At 34.9% G+C, this 24,026-nt stretch overlaps 3 protein-coding genes across 3 annotated transcripts; 2 read left to right on the top strand and 1 right to left on the bottom strand.

The window, feature by feature from the left end:
• Nucleotides 1-3,000: 3,000 nt before the first annotated feature.
• LOC18037455 (disease resistance protein SUMM2) lies at nt 3,001-6,119 on the top strand. The gene has a single exon (XM_006427097.2). The coding sequence runs from the start codon at nt 3,190-3,192 to the stop codon at nt 5,809-5,811; it is 2,622 nt and encodes an 873-aa protein (XP_006427160.1). The 5' UTR covers nt 3,001-3,189; the 3' UTR covers nt 5,812-6,119.
• A 6,993-nt stretch (nt 6,120-13,112) lies between these two features.
• LOC18037558 (probable disease resistance protein At5g63020) lies at nt 13,113-15,911 on the top strand. The gene is given in 2 exon segments (XM_024180699.1): nt 13,113-15,482; nt 15,484-15,911. Coding segments are annotated over 2 exon segments (2,637 nt in total). The 5' UTR covers nt 13,113-13,212; the 3' UTR covers nt 15,851-15,911.
• A 376-nt stretch (nt 15,912-16,287) lies between these two features.
• LOC18037557 lies at nt 16,288-22,029 on the bottom strand. The gene is made up of 7 exons (XM_006427095.2): nt 21,398-22,029; nt 20,610-20,917; nt 19,609-20,337; nt 18,798-18,923; nt 18,129-18,332; nt 17,089-17,289; nt 16,288-16,836 (listed from the first exon to the last, which is right to left on the bottom strand). The coding sequence occupies exons 1-7, from the start codon at nt 21,660-21,662 to the stop codon at nt 16,714-16,716; spliced, it is 1,956 nt and encodes a 651-aa protein (XP_006427158.1). The 5' UTR covers nt 21,663-22,029; the 3' UTR covers nt 16,288-16,713.
• Nucleotides 22,030-24,026: the final 1,997 nt, after the last annotated feature.

Raw genomic sequence — 24,026 nt, 5'->3', positions numbered from 1 at the left:
TTGAGTCAACACATATGCTTAGTGAAGGTAAATTTAGCCTACCTATTTCAAAATTTTTTGATTTGGCCATCTTAATTAACATATTATTCATTTTAGCCCCTTATGCTTGTAACTTTTTCATTCTGGCCGGCCGCCATTCAACGAAACATCTGCTAGTTCCACCGATTAACAGTTCGTATTTCAATTTGACAACATGGACTTATATGAGAAAATAAAATGAAATGGGGACGCCACAAACGAGCAATTCCTTTTCTTTTCTATCAGCCAAAAGCTAACATTTCTCCGAAGACTTGTTGGCAGTTGAAATCGCCGGCCCCTGGACTTTATGACTACTAATCAAATTGTGCGAAATATTAAATTCCTCACCTACTTAATAAAATAGCAATTTCAAAAGAAAATTAGAGGATTAACTTATGGAAAGCGTAACTCTTAATTTCTTCTTGGGTTAATGATGACCCTTCAATTGTTTTAGTTAATTAATTAATTTCTTTTTTTACACGAGTCAACAAACAACAGCGTCCTTAATTTTTATTTGAAATTGTGTGTGACACATTGAATGTGACGACGCATTGAATGAACAAGTTAACGTAAATTCTTGCGGGAACTTCTTAAGATCGGTTTTGCAATGATGTGCATGTGGAATTAGGATATTTAGGTTTAAAGCAGAATAAATTTACTTTCAAATAAAGCAGAATAAATTTACTTTCAAATATTTTAAAATAAAAATAACTTCGGTTACTCTATATGGGGTTCAACTACCTTGCAACAGTTATAAGGTACCACTTGATTTTGATTTTTTGTGATTTTAATTATTGGTCATTCCATTCAATAAAAATGAAGATCTAAGGGTAGAGATTCATTTATTTAAATATTAACATTATGCTCCCTGCTATTTATAAAAAACAAAAAAGAGTTGAAGAATTAAAACTTTTAGCACATACATCCAAATTGTTTAAAATTTTATGTTGTTTAATTAGTAGTGAGTCTTAAAAAATAAATTTTATTTTAATATTATATATTTTATTTAAAAATTAATTTTTAATATCATTTATTTATTAAAAAATATTAATTAATATAATTTATTCTCATTTCATTTAATATTATTTATTTATAGGCTTATTGTTGTATTTAATCTTTCAAAAAACTAAAATTTTTTTAAATAAAATAAGATAATCAGTAGCAAGCATTAAAAAATATATATAATTTTTAATATTAATTATTTTTATTTTATTTAATATTATTTATAGCATTTTTTGTTTTATTTAATGTTATTTAGTTATAGACTTATTATTATATTTAATTTTTTAAAAAACTAAATAATATTAAATAAAATAAATAATTAGTTTTGAGTCTTGAAAATATAATCTTTAATTAATATTATTTATTTTATTTAAAATGATAAATTTTTAATATTATTTATTTTATTAAAAATAAGTATTTTTAATATTATTTATTTGATTTTATTTAACATTATATAGTCAAGACTTATTATTATATTTATTCTTTCATGAAACTGAATAATTTTAAATAAAATTAAATAACCAGTAATGAGTCTCAAAAAATTAATAAATAATATTTATTTTATTTTATTTTATATCATTTACTCATAGCTGATTATTATATTTATTTTTCAAAATTAAATAATATTAAATAAAATAGAATAAGCAACTGTGAGTCTTAAAAAATAAATATTATTTTTTAATGTTTTTTATTTAATTTAAAAGAATAAATTTTTAATATTTTTATTTTATTAAAAATATTATTTAATATTATCTAGTCATAGGCTTATTGTTATATTTATTCTTTTAGAAAGTGAAATACTATTAAATGAAATAAAATTATATTTTAACAGATCACTAGCCAAAGCACATAAACTTATAAATAAAAAAATAAAAAAAAATATTAAATAAAATAAAATTACATTTTAAAAAGTCACTTGCCAAAACACATAATGTTATAAATAAACTATAAATAAAAAGGAAGATAAAGGATTAAATGTAATTTGACATCACAAAAGACAAAAATGAGTGGTTTTAATTCGAGAAACATAAGGGTTATTTGTAAATATTCTGATTTGGCCGTCTTAATTTACATATTATTCATTTTAGCTCCTCAAGTTTGTAATTTTTTTCGTTCTGGCCGGCCACCATTGAACCAAAAAAATATTCTAATTCCATCGATCAACAGTTTGTAATTCAATTTGACAGCATAGAAAGGGATGATAAAATTCTCCATGGATTTGGGACCCCACCTCAAGTAGGATGAATTTTAAATAATTTTTAGGAATAATGGAGAATGTGGAAAAAAAAAATTCTCAAATTCTTAAAAGGATGGGGTTTGGTTTTGTACGCCCCACCCCAATCCCGATTATATATAAATATTTTTTAATTCATATTTAATAATTTTTATTTTATTAATTACAATATGGTTAATAAGTTTCTTTTTATTTTTACTCAATATAAATAGACTATAAATAAAAGAAAATCTAATAATATAATTCTTATTCAACTCTAAAATATTATTATATTTTCTTTTCTCATTTAAGGTACTGCTCGCTTTAAATATTTTTTAATTTTGATATCATTTCAAGATATTATTTCAAATTTTTAGAGATTTTTTAAGATAATTTAAATACTTTATAATATGGTGATGATTTTATTTAAGTCTTTAATTTTTAATTTACTAAAATCAAGTATCTATAACTATTATAAAAGAAAAATTATTCTCCACATAAAATTTTTTTTTCCATCCTTATTAAATTTATTAGAAAATAAAAGTTTAATTTTTAATGAGGTAAGGAATGGGATAGGCCTGCCTAGTGCCGACCCCTCCCACACCTCATCGCCATCCCAAAGTATGGACTTAGTAATCAAATCTAATTTTTATTCAAACAAATATAATATATGAGAAAATAAAAGGAAATAGGGACACTACCAATAAACAATTCTAGGGCTTATGAGATGTAATTTTTTTGTCATTTTCCCTTCCTTTTCATCACTATCAGCCAAAAGCTAACAAATTGCACGAATTTTTAAAATCTCACCCACTTAATAAATAGCGTTGCAGACTTGCAGTGTCATAACCATATTTCTTGATCTAATTTTCATCTTCAGGCCAGAAGCAAATAAAACCTTTTCTCCATCATAACAATCGCTCATTGTTTTTTTCCCCTTGCTGCAATTAATCACCATGGGAAACGTTTGCTCACCCTCATTCACATGTGATGACACTATTTCACGTTGCCTCGATTGCACTGTCAGAAAAGCAGGGTATGTGTGTAATCTACAAGATAATATTCGTGCCCTGAAGGAAGAAGTGCGAAGGTTGACTGAAGTAAGAAATGATGTCAAGATTAGAATTATCGTTGCTGAACAACAACAGATGAAGCCGCTGGAACAAGTGCATGGCTGGATTTCGAGGGTGCAAGAAGTGGGATCTAAAGTCGAAAAATTGAAGGAAGAAGAGTACCCAGAATCCAGGTGCAGTAAGTCAACCTACAAGCTGGGGAAGAAGGTGTTCAGGACATTGCGAGAAGTGAGGAGTTTAAGGCAAGAAGGAGATTTCAAAGACGTGGCTCAACCGGTACCAGAGAATCCAGTTGATGAAAGACCTCTTCCGCCGACAGTAGTAGGCCTGCAATTAACATTTGACAGAGTTTGGAGATGCCTCATGGAAGAGCATGCGGGAATTGTTGGCTTGTACGGCATGGGAGGGGTGGGTAAAACTACTCTGTTGACCCAAATCAACAACAGGTTCTTCGACACGCCAAACCATTTTGATTTTGTCATTTGGGTTGTGGTGTCCAGGGACTTGCAGCTTGAAAAGATTCAAGAAAGTATTGCCAAAAAGATTGGTTTGTTTAACGAATCTTGGAAGAACAAAAGTATGCAAGAGAAAGCTCAGGAAATATTCAAAATCTTGAGCAAGAAAAAGTTTGTGTTATTATTGGACGACATATGGGAGCTTGTTGATTTAGATCAAGTGGGTTTACCTATTCCAAGCCGTACAAGTGTATCTAATAAGGTGGTTTTCACGACTCGTGAGTTTGGGGTGTGTGGCCAAATGGAAGCTCACAGATCCTTCAAAGTTGAGTGCCTGAGATACGATGATGCATGGAAATTATTTGAGCAGAAAGTTGGAGCAGACACCCTTGATAGTCATCCTGACATTCCTGAACTCGCTGAAACTTTAGCCAAAGACTGTGGTGGTTTGCCACTTGCTCTAATTACTGTGGGTCGAGCCATGGCTTCCAGGAAGACTCCTCGAGAGTGGGAACATGCAATTGAGGTCCTAAGGAGTTCAGCCTCTAAATTTGCAGGTATGGAGAAAAGGGTATTTTCGCGCTTGAAATTTAGTTTCGATTTTTTACCCAGCGATGCAACTAGATTTTGTCTCCTGTATTGTACATTATTTCCAGAAGATTATAGAATTTCCATTGAGGACTTGATAGATTGCTGGATATGTGAGGGGTTTTTAGATGATCTTGATGGAATTGAAGCACGAAATCAAGGATACTCTCTTATTCGTAATCTTCTTCATGCGTGTTTGTTGGAGGAGGAGAAAGATGATTGTGTAAAAATGCATGATGTGGTCCGTGACATGGCTCTGTGGATTGCATCTACAATGGACAACGAGAAGGAAAAGTTTTTGGTTCTTACAGGTGCAGGATTAACTGAAGCACCGAGTGTCGGAATGTGGAAGGATGTTACAAGGATGTCGCTGATGGATAATAAAATTAAGAGACTTACAGTGTCTCCAAATTCTCCTCGTCTCCTTACTCTGTTTCTCAATTCAAACTATTTTGAAAATGACAAGGTCAATTATCATTTCTTCAAATCCATGGCCGCTCTTAGAGTTTTAAAGCTTTCACATAGCGATTTACCATTTGAGATTTCAAACTTAGCTTCACTGCAGTATCTTGACCTGTCAAATAGTATACTAGAAAGATTGCCAATGGAGTTGAAGTACCTGGTAAATCTTAAATGTTTGAACTTGGAGTATACATTTCGACTGTCTAGAATTTCACCACAAGTGATCTCAAATCTAAAGATGTTACGAGTATTGAGAATGTTTGAATGTGGTTCAATTCTCGACAGTCTGGTGGAGGAATTGCTCGATTTGGAACATTTAAACGTGTTGACCATCACCTTGCATAGTAACCATGCTCTTCAAAGATTGTTGAGCTCTTCCAGGCTTCAGAGCATCAGTATTCCGTCTCTATGTCTCAGAGGTTGCCGTTTAGAGCCACTCACTATTTTTTCTTTAGCAAGTTTAAGGCATCTCCAAACACTTCATTTGGTGGAATGTAATGATTTGGAAGACTTTATGATTGACTGCGTAGGGGAAGTGAAAAAGATCCGAGAAATTCATGGTTTTCATAGTCTCCAAAACGTTTATATAAGCCACTCCAAATTGAGGCAGGTGACATGGCTGATTCTTGCTCCTAATCTCAAGCATCTTGAGATGCAAAACTGCCGGTATATGGAAGAAATAATCAACATTGGAAAATTGGGTGAAGTTCCAGCTGAGGTGATGGAAAATCTCATCCCATTTGCAAGACTTGAATATCTTATTCTAAAGGGACTAAGCAATTTGAAGAACATCTCCTCAAATGCCTTGCCCTTCCCTCGTCTGAAAGAAATGAGTGTACATGAATGCTCAAAGCTTAGGCAGCTTCCTCTTGATCGCAACTGCAGATTGGAACGTAAGATTATCATTGAGGCAGAGGAACGCTGGTGGAAGCAGCTGCAATGGGATGATCAAGCCACTCAAAATGCTTTTCATCCTTATTTTAAATCCCAGCTGGATTAATTAGTGTGCATGTGGTGTCAATTGATTTCGAATAAGAAAGATTTTATGGTGGATGCATGAGTCTTCTTTCTCTTGTGTGGTACTGTCACTTGTTATGTCAATTAATTCAATTCATCATACTTGTTATGCAGTGTCACTTGTTATTTTCATTTGTTAATTTGTAATGTTGCCACTTAATTTCCAATTAGTGAAGTGTTTTCTAGTAAATTTCCAATTAATGAAGTGTTTTCTAGTAGGTGCTTGCTGTTAAAGTCATGGCTGGCACCGGCCATCTAGATGGGCGGTGCCATGCCATTCAACACGGCCTGCCATTTTTGGTAGTGCTGTGTTGACTTGTTATTAAAAAAAAAAAAAAAAGCCAAAATTTTGGCTATATAAAGAGAGCTTCCCATCCTCATTTTTGCATTCAATTTGTAAGAGAGAAAAATAGAGAGCTTTAATAATTTTCAGAGCTTAAAATTATAAAGCTCTTGTGAGTCTAGTGAGTAAGAGATTTGGTGTATTGAGATTTTGGGTAGTGAGTTAAAATATTACAATACTTGTAATTCTTATATCACTAGTGAAATATTTTCCTTCTGCTTTCGCCTGTGGACGTAGACTAAAAGCCGAACCGCATAATTTTTTGGTGTCCACTTTATGCTTGTTATTTATTTGTTTCCAATTTTATTTTAGCTACGGTCCTGCTTCACCCATCAATTTTATAACACTTGCTTGTTCTTTGCTTGATCATTTGCAATTGAGATTCAGATTTATGCTCTTTTTGAGTCTCACTTGTATGTTTTATTTATTGGAAGTTAATTTTCTGACATATTAATTGTGTGTGTGTTTAATATCCATATAGGTTTTTTGACAGGAATCATTTATTAGAAATGAGTTTCAAATACTAACTAGCAATATTTTTTCTATCTGGGTCTAGTACTATCAAGCCATTTGGATTATGCACCCAAACCTTGATTTGAGTAGTTTTCAAAAAGTTTTCTTTAATTGACTATCCGAGTTCAAATCCTCAAGGATGTAGGGGGCTAAAATTAATTTGAATTTTGTCCAACCCATACTTAAAAGAAAAAAGTAAAAAACCCTTCTTATTCCTAAGGTTTCATACAATACCCTATTTTATCCTTACTTTTTAAACAATAATCCAAAATATCCTTCCGTTAACTCACCATTAGTTGAATGTCGTTTGTTAGTAATTTATTAGCAAATCGAATCAAATTCAACCATTTATTAAACGAACCAATTCTTTCAAACCCAAACCTATTTAATTCGCATCGAATCATATCGAATAAACGAATCATAACACATATTGCCACCCGTAATAATTATCTGTATATTTAAAAATGTATATATGCTATGTAGCATTAAAGGTTAAAGATGGAATAAAATAATTCTAAAGTTGCTTGGGACAATAATTTGTTCTTAAGAGTTGTTACTAAATCATTCTATAATTATTTATAAAAAATTTCATTGAGAGAAAAACCTTAAAGAGAATGCAAATATTTAGACTTTTAAAATGACTTTGCATATCCCCTCACTTATAAGATTAATTTAGTATATAATTTACCTCTATATCGCTTAGACTGAGAATAAATAAGTTAAACTAGTAATTTTTGTAATCACACCTCTATTTTTATAGTAATAAAAATAGTTAATCTTAACATTATGACCGTAGAGAGACTTTACTATATGTTTGGGTGATTAAAAGAGCACCAGCCACGCATGCTTTATTTGACTAAGGGGGAATCTCCTCGGTCGAGTTGGTTATAAGTAGGGGTGGCAACCAAACCCGGACCCGAATCGGACCTGGATTGAACCCGGAAAATCCGGTCCGGGTTCAACCCGCACCGGAGTAATTTTTATCCGAAATCCGGATCAATTTTTGACAACCCGCATATTTCTGGGTCCGGATCCGGTTTCAGGTGAACCCGCAAATCTGAAACCTGGACCCGGATATTATTTATTTTAATATTAAATTTTATCCACAAATCTGTAAATATAAATGGAAAGAAAAGAAGCAAAAGTGAACCCTAGCTCTCAATCTCTCTCGTTCCTCTCTCAAAATTTCTCCTTCAACTAAACTTTACTGTAAATCTGTAATTTCTCCTCTCAATCTCTCAAGTCTCATCCGTAATCCGTTCCTCTCTCAATCTCTCTCACCCGTGAGCCGTGACTCGTTCCTCAGTCCTCAGTCCTCATGACTTGATATATCTCTCAATCTCTCGTTCCTCTCTCAAGTCTCATCTCTAACTCTGTCGCGGCCAGCAAAAGGGTTGAAATCCACCTCAGTCGCGGCTGGGTTCGTTTGTGGTTTCTTGGATCCATTTCTTCTGGTAAGCAAAAAGTTGGTTCTTTGTTATTTATTTAATTCATCAAAAGTTTGCAACTTTTCTTGTTACTAATGCATTTAGGTACTTTATGACTTGATTTGTATTAATTAATTATGCTTTAGTTTGTGGTTGTGTTAATAAAAAAGTGGCACTGGACTTGATTTGTATTAATTAATTATGTTTTAGTTTGTGGTTTTGGGGTTGTGTTAATAAAAAGGTGGTACTGGAGGAAAAAAAAAACTGCATCTTTCTGCTTTGGCCTCATCCTTTTTGATTCATTATTCATCTTATCTTTTGGACATTCGAGGGCTGAGGATATTTTGTTTTGTTTTGCTGAATTGAGCTTCGGCTGGGTTATTTTGAGCTGAATAGAAAAAGAAATAAAAACAAAAACAAAAACAACCAAATTTGTTTTGATTTGCTGCAGTCCTACGGTTTTCTTGAACACATATGTAATATTTTTTGTAATCTTCTCTCTCTCTCTCTCACTGTTTATGAATATCCTCTCTGTGCTTGATGTTATTGAAGAGTTTGCCGATTCAAAATCTTAATCTTATGAATTCATGATTAATAATGTTCTTGTTAAGAATTCAAAGTTAATGTTCTGTAATTTTCTTGATTAATAATGTCTCTTCAATTTTCTTGAAAAATTTATTTATTAGAATCAAATTATTTGTTGTATTATTCTTATTATCAATTTATCACTAATTGGTTGTGTTGTTCATTATGTTTATGATTTACACATTTTTTGTAGATGGAATTCCAAAGGAAGCAATACTTTCTGCAGAGCATTTGATTGATGAAAGTTGGATGAGTGAGCAACAGTCAAATGAAGTGGATGATTCAGAATTTAGTCTTTAGCACTAGTGGCTGGAAATTTGAGCTTTAAATTGTAGAATTATGTTATGGATTTGTCTTTGTGGATGTTTATTACTTTAAAACTTTGAATTTTAGATTCTATATTGTGTTGTATTTGTTTTAGAACTTGGATGTGTTATATGTTCTGTTTTTTTCCCCTTTGTCCAGCAAATTTTGTTGAACCAAAGTTAAATAATTTGGTTCTGATAGTCTGGTTCTGGATGTGTTATATGTTCTGTTTTTTTGCCCTTTATCTAGCAAATTTTGTTGAACCAATTCTAGGAAGAATATTGTAATGTGTTTTTACTGTAATGTGTTTTTTCATGTAATACCTTAAAACATTAAAAAATCCCCTGTTAAATTAAGCAATCGGATCTCTAAAAATAAAATAAAATAAAGCAATCCGGGTTCAAAACCCGGATTTTTCCGGGTTGAACTCGGACCGGACCCGAATTAAAAAAATCGGGTTTAATGCGGGTCCGGTTATGAGTATTTTGTATCCGGGTCCGGATCCGGAACAGCCAAACCCGGACTCGGACCCGAAAATTGTCATCCCTAGTTATAAGAAATAGGGTAATTTTTAAAAACCTCCCCTGATGTTTGGGTTTGTTGCAAGTAGATAGCGAGAATTGATTTATTTGTAAAAAACCCCCTACCGTCAGTTAAGTTTAACATTGACCGTTAGTTGACCGTGCAAAGACAATATTACCCTTAACAATAGTTTATAAACGAAAATAACTAAAAAAAAACCAAAATTATTAGCTATTTTACACTTTTTAAATTATTGATATTTTCTTAAAGTTTCTATAAAAAAGTTAAAATTAAAAAATTAAAAAATCCTCTTTAAATTATTGATATTTCCTTAAAATTCCTACAAGAAAGATAAAATTAAAAATTTAAAAATGAAATAGTCATAATCTTTAACTATGATATTGTAAATTTTTAGAATTGACAAGGATAAAATTATCAAAAAATAGGATTTGTGCTTTTTGCACCAATAATTTTGGTTTTTTTTTAGTTATTTTCGTTTACAAACTATTGTTAAGGGTAATATTGTCTTTGCACGGTCAACTAACGGTCAATGTTAAACTTAACTGACGGTAGGGGATTTTTTACAAATAAATCAATTCTCGCCATCTACTTACAACAAGCCCAAACCTCAGGGGAGGTTTTTAAAAATTACCCATAAGAAATACCATGGGGTCAGAGCACTCTTTGGTGTATAGCTACAAGTCAACCAGAGAATTGTTACTTCAAAAGGGGCACGATGCATGCCACATCAACGCGGCAGTTTCGCCACATCCAAACCGTATGAGGGAGGCATGATAACTAGCGCATGGTTTTCGCAGTCCAGGAGATCCATGATTGCCCAATTATGGAGGACGTGGGGGAATGTTTTAGGCACCAAGAGCATCTGCCTATAAAACCCAAAAAAAAAACAACAAAAAAGGGGACGAAAAAACAGAAAACAAAGGGAGACTCTGTCATTTTGGATTCAGAACTTCTTTCCACAAAAAACCTTTAAAAGACTTGCTACTACATGACAACCATTAGCTGGCATTGATTTAAAATCTAACTTTTTTCCCGAACCTTACATACTGACTTAAGCATCGGAGGGTCTTCACTAGAAAAATTACCGGCACCCCTGATCTATTTCTGTGAGTGCATGTTACGAGGAAGGAGTGAGGTTGATTGAGATTGCTGAATTCGTTTGATTGTGGAAGGAATGAGAAGTGAAGTGCTTTAGCTAGAGCCAACATAAGCGTTGACAAGACAACCTGGTCAGCCCTTAAAGACAACCAGATTTCTACATCAACACTACATATATCTTTAGAGCCAAAATATTATCCAAAACCCGCAATAATGTGTAGTTAAATATGCCAGAGAAAATTAACCAACAGCCGTCAGAAACAATTTATTAATTAGAAAGTGGCAGCATAACAAGCAACTGAAAATAACAAGTGACACTGCATAACAAGTTTGAAATAAATTTACATATATAATGAGTTTGAATTGAATTGTACAGAATCATCCAACAGGAACCTAATTCGAAATCACTGCGCACACACCAATACAAGGATTCGAAACAGGGAAGAAAAGCGTTTTGAGTGGTTTGATCATCCCATTGGAGCTCATTCCACCAGTTTTCTTGTCCCTTAATAATAATTTTCCGTTCCAATCCATGGTTACAAATAAGAGGAAGCTTCTTAAGCTCTGCCCATTTTCACACTTGAAGATTTCTTCAAGACTGGGGAAGGGCAAGGCGCTTGATGGATGCTCTTGAAACATTGTAACCCCCGTGGGATAAGATATTCAGGTCTTGTTAAGTTAAATTCAAGAAATTAGTATTTTCAACAACAAATGGCAATTATATGAGAGTAAAGTCACCTCGGAAAGCGAAAAATGCATACCTTGCGATGCTTATAAGGTTAATTGAAAACAAGAGGGAACTCATATTGATCCTTTTGATGACTTTATATTCTCTGTGTGGGTGAGTGTGTGAAGGCACAAAAAGAGTCATATTTTTAATTTACTATAAAAATTTAATTGAGACACAACGAATGAACAAATTCATAGAAAAATGATAACTACATTCTCAGAGTTTGAAAAAATAATCTTAGAGACCTATGTTATAATAAATTTTCCCTATGCATCTTCTTAATTTTTGTTTTGTTTTCTTTTCTTTTCTTATCTTCCATAAATTGATGAGCAACAAAACTTGTCAACATTGTGTAAAATGCTACGAAATAATGGATATATTTCGACCATCTGCAGGTGCAATTGCTTGGAATTTAATAATTTTCTAAAGATTCCTTCAAATGGCCTTGCATTAATCAATTATTCAACTGTTTGTTTTCCATTTGTCAAAGCACATCAACATTCATTTAAATTTTTCTGACGCTAAATTCTTGCTCACGCCGGGTCTTCCACGAAATGACTACGAATCAAAATTAATGGGAGCCCTTTAAAGGGGGGAAGGGGGGCGGGGAACAAAAAGGCAGTGGGAGCTAAATCATTTTATCCATAAGTTTGTGCCTTCAAACTTAAATCTTTAAAATTGAATTATCAATCCATAAGCTTCAACGACGAATGTCTGTGATCAACTTGAATTTTGAAATACTACTCCCATCGCTCATACTTTTTTATTAAAGATCATTTTCAAATTTTCAAATTAAAACCTAGACCTCTTTTCATTATTCTCTTGGAGTTGCTACAACTATTGTAACTAAACAGTAAAAGTTAACCATTTATTGGCCAAGAGGTTGACCTCTTTTCCTTCTTGAGGTTAGGTTGAAATCTCCATGTGGTTATCAAAATGAAATTGCTTCTAATTTAGGAATGGATCTCTTCAATTTTTTTTTTCCTGAACAATATCATTAGGTTGGGCTTCAGGTATGGGGACTAAGGAGTCAGACAGTATAAATCATTTCACTTTTGAAATTGTTGGTTCCTTTATGAGAAATTATGTGCATCGACAAAATAACAAATAACATTAAAATAGAATGTAAATTACTATAATTTTGGACTCATTTTCAATATTTTCATGTAACAGAAGCATGATTTTGATTTTCACTATAGGGGTCTGATAGGTGAGCAACATTGCTTACTTTCTAGTCAGCGAGATGCCAGATGGCAGCTTCTTATTGGGCACGCTATGGTCTCAATGCACAGCTCACCCAATGACAAACTGCCAGTTGCTCACCTGCTCACTCCTCTTTTAGTGTATGCGTCAAATATACGATCTTCATTGATCCTTGTCAATTTTGCAAGTGTAAAATGGTTTGGATTATGATGTACATGGTCAAGTCTTCTAGCGAAAGGACGATTCCTTGATATTTCCTTTTAAATAATTGAGACAAAAGTAGTGATATGGTAAGTGTCGTCGCTCATCTTGTAGTGGAAAGGAGCCACGCGGCATATGTTCATTAAGAGAACTATAAGTTTTATCATAAGACTTTCTTAATAAATGCCTGTTATGTACTGTCACTCACCGTAAAATGAGCCACGGTGTGCTCACCTAATTAATCCCCTAAATTGGGCCCTAAAACATGACTATTATATAATTGTCTTGGTCAATCAATGAAAGCCAAGCTCCTTCCCTTGCTTTCATGAGTTGACTACAAATTAAAGTTAAATTCACAGATACAGCTTGCTGTTTTCTCAATAGCCAAAGAAATCATTAATCATTACACTTTCCATTGAACTTGTGTTGATCACTATGGGAAACGTTTGCTCACCCTCATTCTCATGCGATGACAGTGTCTCTCACTGTCTGGATTGCTCTGTTAGAAAAGCAGGTTATATATGTCATCTCCAAGATAATCTTGATGCCTTGCAGAGAGAATTGCAAATGCTAATTGAAGAAAGGAATGATGTGCGGGTAAGGGTTATCGTTGCAGAACAACAACAAATGAAACGCCTTGAACGGGTGCAAGGGTGGCTTTCAAGAGTGGAAAAGGTGGAAAGTCGAGTTGGAAAACTGATCAGAAAAAGCCCTCAACAGGTTGAGAAAATATGCCTTGGAGGCTTCTGTTCCAACAGCTGCAAGTCAAGCTACAAGTTTGGGAAAAAGGTGGTCAAGGCATTGCGACTGGTTCAGAGTTTAAGGAAACAAGGAGATTTCCAAGACGTGGCTCAACCGGCCCCAGAAAATCCAGTTGATGAAAGACCTCTTCCGGCAACAGTAGTGGGCTTGCAATCAACATTTGACGGAGTTTGGAAATGCCTCATGGAAGAACAGATGGGAATTGTTGGCCTGTACGGCATGGGAGGGGTGGGAAAAACCACCCTGTTGACGCAAATCAACAACAAATTCCTTGACACACCAAACAGTTTTGATTTTGTCATTTGGATAGTGGTGTCCAAGGACTTACAACTTGCAAAGATTCAAGAAGGTATTGCCAAAAAAATCGGTTTGTTTAACGAGTCATGGCAGAGTAAAGGCCTTGAAGAGAAAGCAAATAAAATATTCAAGATCTTGAGCAAGAAAAAGTTTGTGTTACTGTTGGATGACATATGGGAGCTGGTTGATTTAGCTCAAGTGGGGCTACCTGTTTCAAGCTGTGCAAGTGCATCTAACAAGATAGTTTTCACAACTCGTGAGATTGAGGTTTGCGGTCAAATGGAAGCTCACAGATCTTTCAAAGTGGAGTGCTTGGGATTTGATGATGCCTGGAAATTATTTGAGGAGAAAGTCGGACGAGACACTCTCGACACTCATCCTGAAATTCCTGAGCTAGCTGAAGCTGTGGCCAGAGAATGTGGCGGTTTGCCACTGGCTCTAATTACAGTCGGTAGAGCCATGGCTTCTAGGAAGACACCTCGAGAGTGGGAACATGCGATTGAGGTGCTCAGGTGTTCAGCCTCTCAATTTTCAGGTATGGAGAAAAGGGTATTTTCGCGTTTAAAATTCAGTTATGATTTTTTGCCCAACGACGCGGCTAGATTTTGTCTCCTATACTGTAGTTTATTTCCAGAAGATTATAGAATTTCCATAGAGGACTTGATAGATTGTTGGATATGTGAGGAGTTCTTGGATGAATCTAATGGAATTGGAGTGCGAAATCAAGGATACTCTCTTGTCCGCACTCTTCTTCATTCATGTTTGCTGGAAGAGGAAGAAGATAATTTCGTAAAAATGCATGATGTGATCCGCGACATGGCTTTATGGATTGCATCCACGACTGAGGAGAGGGAAAAGTTTTTGGTTCTTGCAGGTGTCGGATTAATTGAAGCACCGAGAATTAGAATGTGGAAAGGGGTTACAAGGATGTCGCTCATGACAAATCAAATTGAGAATCTACTAGAGTCTCCAGTATGTCCTCGTCTCCGGACTTTATTTCTTAGTTCTAATATTTTTCATAGGGTCAATAGTGATTTCTTTCAATCTATGGCTTCTCTTAGAGTTTTAAAGTTGTCATATAGTAATCCTTTACTATTTGAGATTTCAAAAGTGGTTTCCCTGCAACATCTCGATCTATCACATTCTAGAATAGAAAGATTGCCAATAGAGTTTAAGTACCTAGTCAATCTTAAATGTTTGAACTTGGAGTACACATATGGAGTCTTAAAAATTCCGCCAAAAGTGATATCAAATCTAAAAATATTACAAACATTGAGAATGTATGAATGTGCAACTGTTCCACAAGCAAGAGATAGCATTCTGTTTGGAGACTGCAGAGTTTTGGTCGAGGAATTGCTGTGTTTGGAACATTTAAGTGTGTTCACAATCACCTTGAATAATTTTCATGCTCTTCAAAGATTGTTGGATTCCTGTATGCTACAATACGTTAGTACTCCATCTCTATGCCTCAGCCACTTCAACAACTCAAAGTCGCTCGGTGTTTTTTCTCTAGCAAGTTTAAGGCATCTCCAAACACTTCACTTGACTTATAATGATTTGGAAGAAATAAAGATTGACAATGGAGGGGAAGTGAAAAGAGTCCGAGAACTTTCTGGTTTTCATAGTCTCAAAAATGTTTATATAAGCAGCTCCAAATCTCAAACGTGTGGAGATAGAGAATTGCCAGGATATGGAAGAAATAATCAGCAGTGAAAAATTGAGTGAAGTTCCAGCTGAGGTGATGGAAAATCTAATCCCATTTGCAAGACTTGAACGTCTGATCCTGGAGGAATTAAAAAATTTGAAGACCATCCACTCAAAGGCCTTGCCTTTCCCTTGTCTGAAAGAAATGAGTGTAGACGGATGCCCGTTGCTTAAGAAGCTGCCACTTGACTGTAACAGAGGATTGGAACGTAAAATTATTATCAAGGGACAAAGACGCTGGTGGAATGAGCTGCAATGGGATGATGAAGCCACTCAAAACGCTTTTCTTCCCTGTTTCAAACCCTTTTAAGTTGCCCAATGGATGCTTCTCCTTTGCTGGTGTGTTACTCGAATTGTACTTGCCATTTTCTTTTTTTTAGTCTGTGATTCTTTGCTCGTTTGCAATTTTGATTTAGATGGCACAACTGGTGTCACTTTTATGTCTTATATCTATTAGTTGTTACCTTTTTTTTTTCCTCACATATTATATATCCAGTTTTGTTGCAAAAATAGTCCACAAGTAGAATTTTCTTGAGCCAATATAGGCATTTGAGACTTTAATGCTTCGTGGAAATTTCGAAAGTGCTTATCAGTAAATGGTATTGAAGTACTATATTAACGACTTGGAATATAATTTTGAAAGAGATTTTAAGATTTTTGATACCCTATTTAGTAATTATGAGAAATTTTGGTTCAGTGAAAGAAGAGCAAGATGTGATATAAAAGATCAGTTAACAATTTGAAGAATTTGGTACGACTCCAGCTTGGTCTATATTGGTTTCCAATGGTATATAGCTGCACATCATTACAAGAAATGCTCAAATGCATGCATTTCTATATTTTTTTTTTTAATAGATGTACATTTGTATGCTATTTCCCACTCACTTCAAGTGGTAATAACATGCTCGACAAACACAACTCTGCCAAAAAAAAAAAAAGGATAAAAATACAAGTAAAAGAGCTCTATAACCCCCTAGAGAATTAGGGTTAGGGTAACGGCTCCAAACTAACCCATCAAAAATACCCAGTAGGAGAGACGTTATTTCTCTCTATTGGGTTAAATTGCTTGAATATTTGAAGAAAGATAGAGAAGCGAGAAAAGAAAGAAATAAACAAAGAAAAAGGAGCCCCTACAACAGATACAAATTCCTATTAATAAGTTATATCTGTAACCTACTGGTTTTGCAAGTCCACCGTAAACAAGAGTCTGCTTATGAAGGGTGTTATTGCAGCAAGTAATGCCTTTGGGCACTCCTCGTGTGGAAGATGGCCACATCCTGATATAGCAACCAGCCTCTGCATGGCAATAATAAAAGCAACATAGGATTAGATGGCCAATGTCAATTTATCATAAAACAAACAGCCTGTTGCTTAAAGTTTGTGCAACTCAAAGCTTTTCGACCATTTTTATTCTCTGGCAACAAACAAGCGTTCACCATTTTGGTGAGCTTAATTGTTTCAATAAGACAACTATGTAAGCAGTTTCATTAGAGACAAGACAAGAATTTTTACGATGTAATAAGAAGAGAAAAGATGAGAGACACTCACAGAATTTACAAGTTTTGAAGCCATAACCTGAGAAGATTTGAGGGACACCAGAGCATCTTCAGCACCGGCAATAACTAACACAGGCAAGTCTTCAACTGCTTTCAGCAATGCTGCCTCACATTGAGGTGGAAGGATCGTCTCATGTGACAACCTACCTATCTCATGGAGTGCTTCATCCCAACCTTCTACACATAGTGGGGCCTGAATGAATTTTATGGACAAGCAAATCAAACGGTCAATATGTTAATAAAAAAACTTTAAAAAAGTACCAAAAAAAATAAAAGATCTATTCTTGACCGGGTAAATTTTCACTCAAAATCATTTTCATTGAATTGCCAAAAGAGCTGAAAAAGAAGGAAAGAAAACTCTCCTGCACCCAACAGCTATTTACATAAATTGATAAAAGCTCATCAGGCTGATGGAAGAAACTTTCAGATAAATAGCTCACACCCCCCTCCAAAATCATGGCCCAAAATATCGACCACTTCTCTGCACAAGAAAATGCATTTTTCTAAAGTTTTGTGTTCTACTTAAGACTCCTGTGGCATTGTAAATTAAGGTTTAGGCAATCTATAAATAGCTTGCATCTCATATTAATAATATCAACTGAGATGAGAGATCAATAAAGTAAATTTGATCTTTAAATGTGACAAAACTTGAACCACTTTTAACTAAAATCATATAAAATATTTTCATTTCCTATATGCTTTCCCTTCATGGCTTAATTCCTCCCTAGAATCATATTTACCAACTAGCAAAATGCAGAACTTCTCTATGTTACACAAGCATATAATCAGTAGTAGGACAGTGATCATTTATAAAAAGTGGTAATAGCTAAATGGTTATGCCTATACTAAACTTTCCGATAAAGTCTGAACAGGAATTTGGTTAAGAGGTTGATAAAGTTGGGATCAATTCTATACAGAGGTAAAGGCAAGGGAGCGGAGCTTCCATAGGTTGTGAACGGGTCTGATAATGTCCAAAAACACATGAATATGCAAAAGTTATTATGCAGTAACACAAACAGTTGCAAATCATACCTTATAGAGGCTTAAAACCTCTGTTGTCAACTTGGTAGCATCATACCACGCACGCCTATTCACAACTTGAGTGATTTCCGTTCGCAGAAGAGGACGAACCAAGTGCTTCTTCCCAAGTGCAGTACGCATGAGTATCCTTGCAAAGCCAGGAACCACTTCTCTGGAGAAGCTGGCATTTAGCAAAACCACCCCTCTAATTGCAACCTAAATTATGCACAACAATGAAATAACTATTAGACCAAGGGGCATTTAGAAAAAAAAAAATAGAATGAAAAGATATTTGTGCAGGATGTTCCAAGTTAGAAATACCCATCAACACTGAATGAAAATGCTTTAATGCATAGTTATTAAACTCTCAGTCTCTCATCTTTGGACCCACGGCGATAGGCCGCATAAATTCATCCAAATATAATATTGTGATCAATTGACAGAAGAAACCAAGGAAACTTACACTGAAAGAACCCACTGACTGAAAAAAAAAATAGAATGAAAAGATATTTGTGCAGGATGTTCCAAGTTAGAAATACCCATCAACACTTAATGAAAATGCTTTAATGCATAGTTATTAAACTCTCAGTCTCTCATCTTTGGACCCACGGCGATAGGCCGCATAAATTCATCCAAATATAATATTGTGATCAATTGACAGAAGAAACCAAGGAAACTTACACTGAAAGAACCCACTGACTGGACTTTCTGAGCAGCCTTCAAACAAAGCAAACCCCCATCATCATGACCAACAAGCACCACTGAAGAAAATCCCATCTCAGAACAGAAAGATAGAAGCAGGTCAACCTGAGAATATTAAAAGCTTACAATTAAGTCCCAACCACCATGGTAGAAAATGGAAAGTGCAGAAGATACAGGGGAAACACCAGGTGACAAAAGCAGCCATGCCACGACCAGATGATTAAAAACTAGTTATATTAAAGGTGGCTGCAAGTATCTGTCAGTCAACAGCATGACCAATGTTAAATGACTTTTCATATCTCTCAAAAGAGAACCATGTCCAGCCACATTTGAAAGTGTATCCTCTTTCAATTTCTTCAAGTCCCAACCACCATGGTAGAAAATGGAAAGTGCAGAAGATACAGGGGAAACACCAGGTGACAAAAGCAGCCATGCCACGACCAGATGATTAAAAACTAGTTATATTAAAGGTGGCTGCAAGTATCTGTCAGTCAACAGCATGACCACTGTTAAATGACTTTTCATATCTCTCAAAAGAGAACCATGTCCAGCCACATTTGAAAGTGTATCCTCTTTCAATTTTTCAATTCCTTCACAAACCAAACAAACCCAACACCCCCCCCCCCCCCCGGCCCCCAAAAAGGAAAAAGAAAAGTTTTGGTTTATCTATAAATTCAAAAAAACTTAAACCGATCCCCATCCATTAATTTAACTTCATTATCCATCTTGCGTGCAACAGCAGAACTTCAGAAAACAGCCTAATATCATTCAAATCCAAATATAAAATTACCTGGGTTTCAAGCTTGTAAGGATTAATTGATCCTTTTTCCTCCCAATCTTTCTGACGAAGCCTTGAAGTTAATCCCCAACCAGGCCGATCAAAAGCAGCAACCGTGCAACCGATTTGTCGAGCCAGCACCCCCATCACATGCCTCCATGAAAAGACACCTCCTCCAAACCCATGCACTAAAATAATACCAAACTGGCCATTTCCCTCCACATCTTGCTCTAGAGCCCCAGAATCCATTTCAATATCTGGAACGGTATCATCTAGGTTCAAAATGGGAATATCTTCCGAAAGAGTAGTCGTAGTTGCAGAGCCATCTAATAATGGAGCATAGAGAGAAGAGCTGTGAAATTGAATGCTATAGCTCCTGGGAAGGTGATGGTACTGGGTTTTGGATAACGCACTAAATGCTTGTCTATCGAGTTTCAACCTTCCCACAGCTGTTTGAGGCGTGTTACAAGTTGACTTGGGTTCGAGAAAGGTGGTAGAGGATAAAGAACGAGGGGGTGAACCAGGCAAGCAGAGTTTGTAATGAACACTAAGCCCTTGGCATGTGAGAAACAGGCTGTCAATGTCAGCAAGTAATCTGACTGGAAGCTCCCCTTCATCACGAGCCATTCCTAATGGCTTCCGCCTCATTTCGCTGTCACTTTTCGGGGTTTTCCCAGTAGAGGGAGTGGGTGATCTTGGAACTTTCTGGAAGCTAGAGAAAACATTTTTGCATGAAAGAACCTGAAATATAAGAGTGTAATAAGGAACAAAAATAATTGACTTTTGAGTATCCAAGTAAAAGCTATCAACAACTATAACATAATCAAATAGGTGGTGGTTATAGACAGTATTCAGTAGATGATGCAAATACGGTAGCAAAAGTACAAACCTACACCATTAATAATATCACACCAATTTGCTTTCTAGAACTTTAAATTACACCTATCCTGCAGGAAGTTCACTTTCCTAAAAATAATAACAAGAGAAAAAGGTTAAAACCACAGAAAAATTACCGCTTCCGGATCAACACGGTGAAACAGGAGTTTCCTCCGAGCTCTGCAGCTAGTTCTATAAGCTACCACAGTATGACCGAGTGCAAAAACTACTGATGAGAGAAACAAGACTGGCATTCCCCATGACTTTTTCAAGTGAAGCCTTTGCCTTGAGAGAGATATCGAAGCCTCAGCCTCAAGTTGAGAATTTACAGAAAAAACACAAGCCTTCACTGAAAGAAGAAGAATCGAAATAAAAGAACACAGTGTGACCGTGCCAAGGTAAGGACCATGGGATAGAGCCGGAGCATCACACACCGAATATACACCTGTGACAAAAAAAAAAAAATCCATAATCGCATAATTGAACTGGAACCAATCAACTATCAGCTTCCCACCAATTAACAATAAAAGAATTCCAGTTTCAGAGGATTTTCTAATATGATAGAAAGTTCAAATAATATTAATAAATTTAACCCAAAAAAATAATAATTCTGAAAAAAAAAAAAAAAACAGGCATAAACTTAGCTTTATCTAGCAATTCTGAACTTTTCAATTTCTCAGAGAAGTGAAGAAAAATAGCCCAAAACACAAAATTCATTTTCTTCAGTTTTCCTTCACTTTCTTAGCGACCAAACATAATGTAAGCCAAAAGAATGGGAAAATTTTTAAGAAACACAACACTTTGTCAAAAATTTTAAAATTTTTCATTTTCCTTGGAAAATTAAAAATATTCTCTTCCTTTCCAAGTAACCTAACATGAAACCATACAAAATTGAAAAAAAAATTGATGACGAACATGATCATACATGTAATAATAAGAGATCTGATAATGGAAACGAGAGGAATATCCGTCAACGATCTCTTAAAGTCGTATCTACGCAAATGCTCTTTGAATCCATAACACCTCACGCACGTGAAGCTCGATATGAGAACACACGTCACCACCACGTCAGCCACCGCCACCAGAAGCGGCAGCGACGATACCAACAGCGACGCCACCATCGCCACCATGAAGAACACCGTCCGCACAATACGGCGGGCTTTGTCCAATACCAGCCACGCCCTCGCCATCAAAACAGTATTTTGAAAAAATAAAATTAAAAACAAAACGACTTTCTTTCTTCTTTTCTTTTTGGTAACAAATTAGAAACTTAACGCTCTCTCTCTCTATACGTATCTTAGTTTTATGTCGGACTCGTCACCCTAGCGAATTCGAATTTGAATGAGGGATTTTGCTCTCGTCGCGTCGCTGAATTGGCCATTTCACGGGTAATTTCTTTCCGCTGGCGGCGAGGTAAAGGCAGACTCGTAATTTAGTGGCTCGATTCGCTGGCCATGGCCAGGGTTTCAAGATGATGAAGGAAACAGAGAGAAGATTTTACTTCTAACGTTTTGAAATTTTTGAATTTCTCTGTTCTTTCTTCTTCTTCTCTTTCTCCTCCCCTCTTCTCTTCTCCCTGTGGTAGTAGTTTTAATATTTTTGATTGAAATAATAACATATTGCCCCCTACTTCTTATCGAAATTAAACTAATATAATTTACGTAGGTTATGAGCTGTTAGAGGTGACAAAAATACCCGTCCGGTCCGGATCCGGATCGTACCCGGGTGTTACGGGCCGGGTAATATTTGGTCTGGGTATGAAGTCGAGTCGGTCTTAGGCATCACTTGATAAACCCAAAACCCGAATTTTATTAAAAAAAATTATAAAATATATATTATTTTAAATATTTTATATTTATTATACATATATAAAGTTTTAAACACTTAAAGTTTATATTTTCATGTCAAATTTTATTGAAATAAATTTAAAACTTATAAAATTATCAAAAAATAAAAAATATATACACATAAAATATTAAAAAATATAAAATTTGAGTACCCGGATTAAAACCCGGTCCGGACCCAGACCCGAACCGGTTGCATCCGGGCAGGGTCCGGTCATGGCAATACCCGGACCCGGCCCGAAATTTTGCCATCTCTATGAGTTGTGACAAAGACCTGTAAGAAAAAACCAGACTTGGGTGTTTATTTGTGATTACTCAAAATATAAGGATCCAAATGTTATTATCCTGGTTATTATTAATTAGGGAAAGCATGATTAATTAGCAATAATTTTTTAGTTCTTTTTATCTGACAGCACTTGGTTCCAGCCAGGAGAAGCTGCATAACTGGCAGCCTTTTGTGTGCGGACTAAATTGTCCCTAAATTTTATCTATTTGACGAATTTGTCCCTTTGGTACTTTAATTTTTGAAAAAGCCTATTTATTTGGCACTTTGGAGATACTTTACACCAAATATTTGATTTACATGGTCGTGTGATTCCGAAGAATAGATTTGTTTGGGCAAATTAAGTGGAATCATAGCGACCATGCTATTATGTTTTATTTTTTTTTTGAAAGCTCAATTATGTTGTATTATGATATACTATTACAATTTTAAAACTCTAGTAGAGTCTTCTAAAAAAGAAATAAAAAAATTTTTATTCCTAAAATAATGTTTTCTATTTTTTGTACCACAATTTTTTTCTCCAAAACTTAATGTGTTTCTTACAAAATAAAATAAAAAAATCTATACTCTCAATATTTTACAATAATTTTAGGGACAGTAGCTTTTAACACACGTTATTTTATTCTCAACTAAATTTTTTATTTTTTCCTAATGCGACAAAATAATTTAATCATAATAATAAAAGAGAATGAAAGGGTAATGTAAGTAAAAAATTAACTATGCTTAATTATTTATTATTGAGCAAATTCAAAAAGTGTGGGGGAGGCAGATAGGGCAGAGGCAGGCCAGCGAGACGCCCAAGAACGTGACCGTTAGAGCCAGGTAGAGATCGTGGTCGGGACCAGAAATCTAAACCATTGGCCCCCACTCACAACGGGTCGCGTCACATCACCACTTACCTTGTTATGTGGAGCCCGCAATCTCGCTAGCCTGTCTCATGGGTGGCTGCCACGTGGAGGCTACGAACCAGCCTGTCCGTTTATAATTCTTATGGGGCCGGACTCTTTGGACTTGGGTGGAATAACCAACGGTCGGTTTTCTTTTTTATTATTTTTTTTCTCTATAATTTAATGTTAATTTCACCAAAATTATCACAGTAATTCAAAAATCAAATTAAATAGCGCGAGTCATTTTGATTGAATATTTGAGTATTGAAAGACTAAGAGCATCATCAAAAAACTCTTCAAATAAGATTTTATTAATTATTTGAAAAGTCATCTCAATATTTAAGGCTCTAAAAAATACTCCAATTACGATTCTTCAAATAAAAAATAATTTTCTCACTTCAAATTTAGAGAGTTGATTTCTTCCTCTTCAATTTATATTACTTTTCATTGGAGAAAAAAAGAGAAGTACTTTAATTGCTATTGACTTTTTCTTTAAAAAAATAATTATTTAATTAAAATAATATTAAGTTATTTCTATTT

This window comes from Citrus clementina, unplaced genomic scaffold (genome assembly GCF_000493195.1).
Source record: "Citrus clementina cultivar Clemenules unplaced genomic scaffold, Citrus_clementina_v1.0 scaffold_7, whole genome shotgun sequence".
Taxonomy (NCBI): Eukaryota; Viridiplantae; Streptophyta; class Magnoliopsida; order Sapindales; family Rutaceae; genus Citrus; species Citrus x clementina.
Note: the sequence above shows the minus strand (reverse complement) of the source record. Positions and strands in the feature narration are given on the sequence as shown.

What these genes read in the sequence shown, in the direction of transcription:
- LOC18037455 (XM_006427097.2), top strand. Translation starts at nt 3,190, where the DNA reads ATGGGAAACGTTTGCTCACCCTCATTCACATGTGATGACACTATTTCA.
- LOC18037557 (XM_006427095.2), bottom strand. Translation starts at nt 21,662, where the DNA reads ATGGCGAGGGCGTGGCTGGTATTGGACAAAGCCCGCCGTATTGTGCGG. An exon ending in AGGTTTTAAGCCTCTATAAG is followed by an intron (nt 17,290 to 18,128) that starts GTATGATTTGCA and finishes AAATTCATTCAG; the next exon opens with GCCCCACTATGTGTAGAAGG. An exon ending in CTTCAAAACTTGTAAATTCT is followed by an intron (nt 16,837 to 17,088) that starts GTGAGTGTCTCT and finishes ATTGCCATGCAG; the next exon opens with AGGCTGGTTGCTATATCAGG.